Here is an 8988-nt window from a genome sequence, read left to right as displayed (position 1 = left end):
ATTATTGTTTCTTTCATAATTATCAATATCATTATCACCATTATCACCACCATCATTATCATTGTTAACTAATTAATATAATCATAATCATTATCATTATCAATAATTCATCATCATTTTCTATCTTTTCTACCTCCATTTCTTCAGTAAAAACCGCCTCGTTGACATCCACACAAACCATATACAAAAGACACTAACAAAACACACACAACAAAGCCAACCACTCGATCAAAAACTGAAAAATCGAAGCTACTAAATAATTCGTCACCATAATACACTATACCACGGAAAAAAATGTTTATATATAGGATAGAAGGCGCGGACTGTACCAGAGAAGATTAAACACTGGAGGATCTACCAGAACACGTGATGCCTTTGTGATAGCAGCCGTGGCGTCGTAAGATATTTTTGTTTTTTGTTTATTTGGGAAAGAAAGGAAAGAAATTATTATTTGCTTGTAAGACCCTGTTTTGGTGTAGATATATACGTGTTTCTTGTTATATTTTGGTTGTTTTTGTTATATGTATGCATGAATGGGTATCTATCTATCTATCTATCTATCTATCTATCTATCTATATATATATATATATATATATATATATATATATACGTTTACACAAGTTCACTCAAATGTATAAGGGCACCTTACACGCACATGTAAACGCACATACATATCAAAAGTGATATAGTAAATAGTATAGATGGAAAGGATGAGATAAATATGTAGATAGAAATACACGCACGTCGCACAGGCATATATAACCACAAACATTCTGTGTGTGTCTCTTACTCTTTCTCTCTCTCTCTCTCCCTCTTTCTTTCTGTCTCTCTCTCTCCCTCTCTCTCTTTCTGTCTCTCTCTCTCTTTCTTTCTCTCTTTCTCTCTCTCTCTCTTTCTCTATCTCTCTCGCTATCTATCTCCCTTTCTCTATTTTCACACATACACACACGCGCACACACATACACACAAATCATCAAATTCAATTCAAGGTTGTGAGAAGACCCCGCTGAGAATTCATCATAATCTAAGAATCTTCGCCATTGGTCTGTATAGTGTGTCTGAACATGCACAGGCGAGATAAATGAATCAAATGAAGCTTCGATTGTTGGTCAGACAAACACACAAAAGTATTTAGTGTTTCTTCATTACAGGGAGTGGGAGTATAACGCCAGGAAGTTACTTGGAGTAACAGACTCTCTCCTAACCTAATCCAAACTCCTTCGAAATATGCCACTTACTTTGGCCTCGCGAGACAGGTCGTGGTGTATAACCTGAACGGTGTTTATTTGCTACGAAATAAAGAAATTGTGAACCTGATGAACACTTCTTACCCTTAACTTCGAGTGAACTGTGATTCACTTATAGTTTTAACGTTCTCCATCAAATACAAATGCATTAAAATCATTAAAATTCTTATGTTTTACTAATTTCAATATTATCATGCAAATGAGCTGCTCTGATTACAAACTGTGAACATACATTGTTAGAATACATGGATAGCAACACGTATTAATAACCAATCTGTTTCTTAGCTGAGTAAAATTGGTGAGGATATCAACCCGTAATGATAATAACAATAATGATGCTGATAGTAATGACGCAGTAATGACAATCATGATGATAGCAAAAATAAGTTTTCCTGTAGTATAGGGTTTCACTCAATATAGAAAAACGTTCTTTCCTTCACACACAGGGCCATTGGCACCGTAACCTCACCGTTTACTATATACATACACACATATGGATAAGGATATGTGTGTGTGTTGTGTGTGTGTGTCTGGGCAACTGAGTATGTATTTGTAAACCAATTAAATTACTCATTTGCATATTCATACTATCTAAATGCAAATAAGTGTTTTTGTGATTTATGATTTTCATCTTTTTCTTTTTGTTCCTGCATAATGAATGGTATAAAAACGATATAATCTAAAAAGAATTTTATTTTCAGGTGACATATAAATCCGGGAGAGAGAGAGAGAGAGAGAGAGAGAGAGAGAGAGAGAGAGAGAGAGAGAGAGAGAGAGAGAGAGAGAGAGAGAGAGAGAGAGAGAGAGAGAGAGAGGGAGAGAAAGAAAAGAAAGAAAGAAATTAGAAAAAAAAACTACTACAATCTACTCTCCTCATTATCTTCATTAATACACCCAGACTCCGCAGGAATATCCTTGCTCCTCACGCCCCTCTCCTCCAACGCCTGCAGAGTATCGGGCATCGACCTGTTCCACGTCTCCGGCAGAAGAGGTAGCGTGAGGCTCCCTAGTATCGCAGCGCAGCCGAAGGTCACGGAGGCAACCCACCACCTGATCAGCACCTGTGATGGCGAAGACGGATGGAGGTTGGAGGAAGGTGGCTTTATTGGTTCTAGTGTCTGTATCCATTCGATGGATTATATACATGTCTGTCTATCTGTTTGTCTTTGAGGAAGCTGGTATGGTTTATATACATATCTGTCTATCTGTTTGTCTATCTGGTTGTCTGTTTGTCCATCTGATGGTCTGTGTGTATGTTGATCGATCTAGATGTTTGCAATACACGTGCAATCCCTTACCAGTCTGTAGGTGATGAAGGGGGCACACACGAACCCGAGGCAACCCATGAGGTTGACGAAAGCGAAACCTCGATTCCGAATCTCTGTAGGGAACAGCTCTGGCCCGTAGACGTAATTCATCTGTGGACAGTGATGGTTATAGGGTAATGCTATAGGTTAGAGGGAATAAGCATATTTATGTCCCTTCATTTATACACACACGCGCGCGCACACACGCACACACACACACCCACCTGGAAAGATCCTGCGACGAGGAGGAAACCGCCCATAACTAGGATCCACTTGAGCCAGAAGAGGTCTGAAAAAAGGTATGATAGGTCTCTCTTAGAAAATGACATAATGATGATAAATAGATATAATATTACTGTCCTTTTATATATTATGCAGTATATATATATATCATATATATATCCCCTATTTGCTTACCCTGCTATAAAAATATATATAAATATATATATATTAAATATATATATATATTATAGCCTATATAATTCATCACACAAAACCACAACCCACACACACTGTTCCTATTTTTCCCTTCTCTCTTACTAAAAAAGAAAGAAAAAAAACTATTGTATACGGTCTACCTCATTTGCTACTATAATATGCGGTCTACCAGGGTTATCTAACAGTTTAAGTTAGGGTTAGGTTAAGTTAAGTTAGGTTAGGTTAAGTTGAGTTAAGTTAGGCTTTGATCAGATTAAGTTGGGTTAAGTTAGGTGAGTTGAGATGAGTGGTAGACCGCAGGTGAACGACACGAGAGGTGAGGTGAGGTCACGATATAATTCCTACCGCGGAAGACCGCATACTAAAGTAGCATCTAATTCTGTCATCACACAAAGCCACAAACACACCTTCGGAGACAAGAAGCTCGAGTAGGAAGAGCAGGCCGCCCGCGAACATCCCTCCGCCCACGATGACACGTCTCCCAAGGCGTGTGCTGAGGGGCGTCATGAGCAGGATGGCAGAGGTGTCCATAGAACCACTCAGACACACGTACAGGAAAGGGTTCGAGCTGAAAAGACGACGCCCGTTTCAGGTCGTTTGAGTGTGATACTACGAGGTCGTTAATACTATGACGTCACTGGAAAGCTTGAGCTGTGAAGATGACGTCGTTTGAAGTCGTATGAGTAGATGTTCCGAGGTCGTTATAGAAAGGTTCGTGATGTACATGTAAAGTATAGGTCAGAGTCGTTAGAGTTTGATGTTACACGCTGATGTTACAAAGAAGGTCACTAGAGGGGTTGAGTTGGAAATGTAAGGTCATTAGAGGTTGGCTGTAAACACAAGGTCATTATAGTATGATGTTACATGATCTCGGCATACGTTATATGTAAGCTTTTATCTTGCTATGTACCCTGTCGTTATACCTTAAGGTCACTGGATGTTGATAACTTTTTTTTTTAACAAGTTTCAGAAACTTCAGATTCTAATAGTCTATTCAACTGATAGATTGTTATTTTATCGGCGATTGAAGATAGAAAAAAATATATTATAGAGCTATATTTTAAACAAACATGCTCAGTCCAGAATATAAGTAAAAATATGTATGATATTTAAAAGCCTGATATATGATTTTACATGAAGAGCACAACAGCACATGAATTATTCGGAATTATTCAAAGAACACCACACAGATTATGGATGGACACGTATCCACACAATCCATCCTAGTACAAACTTTATATGGTAAACAAAATCCTGAGGTGCATCTAGTAGAACATGTAGAATGACATACAATGCATTAACTAACCTAACTAAAACTGAAAAAATAACAACGCATCAAAGATAGTTTGGTGCTACTATAATATGCGGTATACCACGATATCATATACTATAGTGTGCCGCTTATCTCATTTACTACTATAGCATGCCGTCTACTAGGGTTATCTAATAGTTTAGGTTAGGGTTAGATTAGGTTAGTTTAGGTTCGGTTAGGTTAGGTCAGGTTAGATCAGGTTAGTTTAGGTTCGGTTAGGTTAAGTTAGGTTAGTTTAGGTTCGGTTAGGTTAGGTTAGGTAAGTAGGATAAGTTAAGTTAGTTTAGCATCGGTTAGGTTGGGTTAGATTAAGTTAGTTTAGGTTAGTTTAGGTTTGGTTAGGTTAAGTAAATTGAGGTGAGTGGAAGACGGTAGAATTCACATCGTGGTAAACCTCATACTATAGTAGCACCGATTGTTCCATCGTATTTCCGTCTATTCTATTTCAATTTCTTATCTATCCGCATTTCTATCTGTCCGGCTAGCCATGCGTGAAAGTATTCGTCAATCTATCCATCCATCCATACGTAATCTAAAACAAAATCCACCTATATCTCTATCCACATGATTCACACACCCATTCCATCTGCAACATAACTCACTTCACTGAAAGAACATTTATGTGTAAAAAAAAAAAGAAAAAAAAAAGAAAAAAAAAACATGACAGGGCAACATATCCCACACGAACTCAAACATGCATAACACAAGCTGGGAACAGGTGTTTAATTAAGGCCATTTAACTCACCTGTTGAAGTTATTGGCATTGATGGCGACCGAGAGGTAGAGGCAGCTCTGGAGGAACCACAGGAGGGGCGTGACGAGGATGATGGTCCTCATGATGGGGGAACGCAGGTACGCCCTCGCCTGCTCTAAGGACGAGCTAAGGGAAGGGCCCCCGTCTTCAGGAGCGGAGTTGGCCTATGTATGTGTATGTGTGAAAAGGGGTTTTGATGTTGTTGTGAACAGGGGAGCGGAGTTTTAGTGTAATAAGCTTAGACAGTCTCATACATACATACGCACAGATATACAGAAGTACACGCATACACATACACACACACACACACACACGCACACGCACACACACACACACACACGCACACACACATATAAACGTTCGTTGAAGATCAATCGTTTACCTTTTTCTCTCCATTCATTTATTTGTTTGTTTATCCGACCACCTAAAAACTTATTCATATATGCCTATATATACCTATATACATAGCGTCTATTCCATTCACTCATCCTATTCACTCCTTCACTCATCGTAAAAAAAGGAAGAGGAGCATCTTATGTTTACTCACCTGAATTAATTTCTCCAAAGTCGATTCAAGAGGCGACGTGAGTTTAGCCTTATTCAACCTCACGGCTTTCTTAAGAACCTTGGTACCCTTCTTGCCTTCCTGCTGCAATAACAAACGCGCGATTCGTCCATTAGGCTTGAAGAATAGATGTTTTGTGTTTATATTTTCTCTTTCCTATATCTGTATGATTATTTGTCTAATATTAGTCTGTATGGTTATGTTAAAGCTATATCTTCGTATTTTATGTCTGCAACCTTGTTCAAATGCCATGTATTTTCGATATAGAATCTGTTCATCAATAAATGCTATTTAGCAAAATCTCTCTATTTATCTATCTATAGGATTTAGAAAATACACATATTATGCATCTATCATAGATAGATCATATTTTAATTGAGATCATATCTTGTATATTCAGTGTGCTATATACCTACAAATCGCATGTATATAGACTATACAGTACATCACACAAAACACACACACCCACACACGCACACGCACACACACATATAAACGTTCGTTGAAGATCAAACGTTTACCTTTTTCTCTCCATTCATTTATTTGTTTGTTTGTCCGACCACCTAACACTTATTCATTTGCCTATATATACCTATATACATAGCGTCTATTCCATTCACTCATCCTATTCACTCCTTCACTCATCGTAAAAAAGAGAAGAGGAGCATCTTATGTTTACTCACCTGAATTAATTTCTCCAAAGTCGATTCAAGAGGCGACGTGAGTTTAGCTTTATTCAACCTCACGGCTTTCTTAAGAACCTTGGTAGCCTCTTCTTGCCTTCCTTGCTGCAATAACCAACGCGCGGATTCGTCCATTAGGCTGAAAAATAATTGTTTGTGTTTTTATTTTCTCTTTCTATATGCTGTATGGATTTATTTGTCTATCAGTCTGTATGGTTATGTGTAAAGCTATATCTTCGTATTTTTGTCTGGCTAACCTTGTCAAATGCAATGTATTGTTCGTTTATCAGTCTGTTTCATCTTTATAAAATTAAGGGCAAAATCTGTCTATTTATCTATCTATAGGATTTAAATAATTATTATATCTATGCATCTATCACTCTGTCCATATGGAAATAGAGATAGATCTTGTCTATCCATGTGCCTATCTACCCGCAATTATGCATGCATATAGACATACGTGTACACACACAAACACACATACATACTTATATATATATATATATATATATATATATATATATATATATATATATATATATATATATATATGTATATATATAATATATATGTATATATATATGTATATGTATATGTATATATATATCTATATGTATATATATTTAAACACATACATACATACATACATACATACATAAATATATATATATATATATATATATATATATATATATATATATATACATACATATACATACATATCTAGTGCGTGAGTGGAAAACCCCAAGAAGAAACCTACAAGACCAGCGGCAGGAGGGCGAGGGTCGGCACGCAACATATGAACATGATGTAGCGCCACCTCCGCATGAGGTAGCCAATGCCACCGAGGAAGATCACGGAGAAGGAGTACGGGAGGCCCAGCAGCATCCCCACCAGGCTGCGAAGGCGTGTGGGCGTCGACTCCATCGCTTCGGAGGAACGGGAGAGGAATTTAGAGTGGTGGGCGTGTGCGATGTGCGTTACACATCCAACCACACACATACACACACAAACGTATAAATATATATATATATATATATATATATATATATATATATATATATATATATATATATATATTATATATATATGTATATATGTATATTTATATATATATTATATATATATATGTATATATGTATATTTATATATATATATATATATATATATATATATATATATATATATATATATATATATATATATATGTATATTTATATATATATATGTATGTGTGTGTGTATATGTATATATGCATATATACACACAACTATATGAGTGCATACATATATATATATACATATATATATATATACATATATATATATATGCGTATGTATATAAATACATATACATACATATATATATATATATATATATATATATATATATATATATATATATATATTATATATATATATACACACACTATATATATGTATATATATATATATGTGTGTGTGTGTGTGTGTGTGTGTGTATGTATATATATATATATATATATATATATATATATATATATATATGACTGTCGAACCAATAAAGCATGGTAGTGACGAATCGCCGCGGCGCCTGGTTTCATGGTGCGATACCGAAATCATTCCTCAAAACTGACCGTGCAGACGAGTCCTTAGCATTATGCCTGCGACTAGAACACAAAAGTCTCTGTGTTGGACTTATACACCTCTAGAGCGTCAGTGCCCGAGGATAGATGGCTAGATGGTTCAGTGTTTCGGTTTACATGGTCAATTCCGAGGAACGGTTTCGGCACCTTGTTTCGAAACCCAACTATGTATCTCATCTCGTCGTGTCGTGTCGGCGAGACGAGGCGAGACGATGCGAGTCGAGCCCTAACTGCAATCCACACCGAACACACGCTCATCCATACACGCTCATCCGAACTTCAGGATCTACATCATGTATAACCCCACCATGTATGATAAACCTCCTCACCCAGGCTCCACGCGGGTTGGATCATGCACTGCGCTGCAATGCCCACCACGCAGCGCATTGCCAGCACGACCGGATACGACGGCGTGAACCCCATTGTCAGCACGGCGGCAGCGTAGACCACGCTCCCAATCTGCACGGCTCTTCGGCGGCCAAGCCTTGACAAAAAGAAAAGAGTCTATATATTTGTCTATGTATTCCTTATTTTTATTTATGTATTGGTCCGTTTTTTCTTATTACTTCGCCTAATATCTCACCTGTCTGTAGCAGACTTTGAAATCGTAGATTGGTACCATGCATTGCACACACCAGACGTAACTACTAGATGTGGCATTTGAGCTAGTTTTCGTAAATTAGCTGCATCATTGATTAGATCACTCAATTTACTTCCTTCCTTGGAACCTAAATATATGATGAAGAGGTGGAATAGATTAAGGCAAATAAGGTTCCAGAAATGGTGTGTGTGTGGGGGGGGGGGGGTCGGAATGGGTTAAATTAACGTCTCTATTTATTCAACCTGACAAAAAATATGAATTAAAATCACCCCCCCCTCCCAGTGCACCAGTCATCTTTTATTCTTTCACTAATCATCATTAGTATTATTTCCCTAATGCTATTTCATTTTCTAAACGTAACTTTTCTAACGTGTTAGCCCTTATTCCTACATCCCAACCTTCTCTTCCCTTGTCCTCTTCAAATTTCCTCCCTTCCTCCACATTCTCCTTTTCCTT

The 8988-nt window shown here is 37.2% G+C and overlaps 1 protein-coding gene across 2 annotated transcripts in view; it reads right to left on the bottom strand.

Annotated features, from left to right (window-relative positions):
• Positions 1 to 1926: 1926 nt before the first annotated feature.
• Positions 1927 to 8988, bottom strand: part of LOC122256263 (solute carrier family 22 member 6) — a 9287-nt gene continuing 2225 nt past the window's right edge. Inside the window, exons 5-13 of one of the 2 annotated variants that reach the window (XM_086539601.1) lie at positions 8261 to 8415; positions 7068 to 7236; positions 6386 to 6446; positions 5607 to 5684; positions 5051 to 5223; positions 3401 to 3561; positions 2780 to 2844; positions 2547 to 2666; positions 1927 to 2309 (exon numbers count right to left, since the gene is read on the bottom strand). In XM_086539601.1, coding sequence (XP_086395727.1) covers positions 2106 to 2309; positions 2547 to 2666; positions 2780 to 2844; positions 3401 to 3561; positions 5051 to 5223; positions 5607 to 5684; positions 6386 to 6446; positions 7068 to 7236; positions 8261 to 8415 — 1186 coding nt within the window. In that variant the 3' untranslated portion in view covers positions 1927 to 2105. Of the gene's footprint in view, positions 2310 to 2546; positions 2667 to 2779; positions 2845 to 3400; positions 3562 to 5050; positions 5224 to 5606; positions 5685 to 6307; positions 6447 to 7067; positions 7237 to 8260; positions 8416 to 8988 lie in introns of both variants that reach the window. The other variant, XM_086539602.1, reaches the window with a different exon arrangement.

This window comes from Penaeus japonicus, unplaced genomic scaffold (assembly GCF_977035675.1).
Source record: "Penaeus japonicus unplaced genomic scaffold, GWHDUDI00000001_assembly GWHDUDI00000009, whole genome shotgun sequence".
Lineage (NCBI taxonomy): Eukaryota > Metazoa > Arthropoda > Malacostraca > Decapoda > Penaeidae > Penaeus > Penaeus japonicus.
Note: the sequence above shows the minus strand (reverse complement) of the source record. Positions and strands in the feature narration are given on the sequence as shown.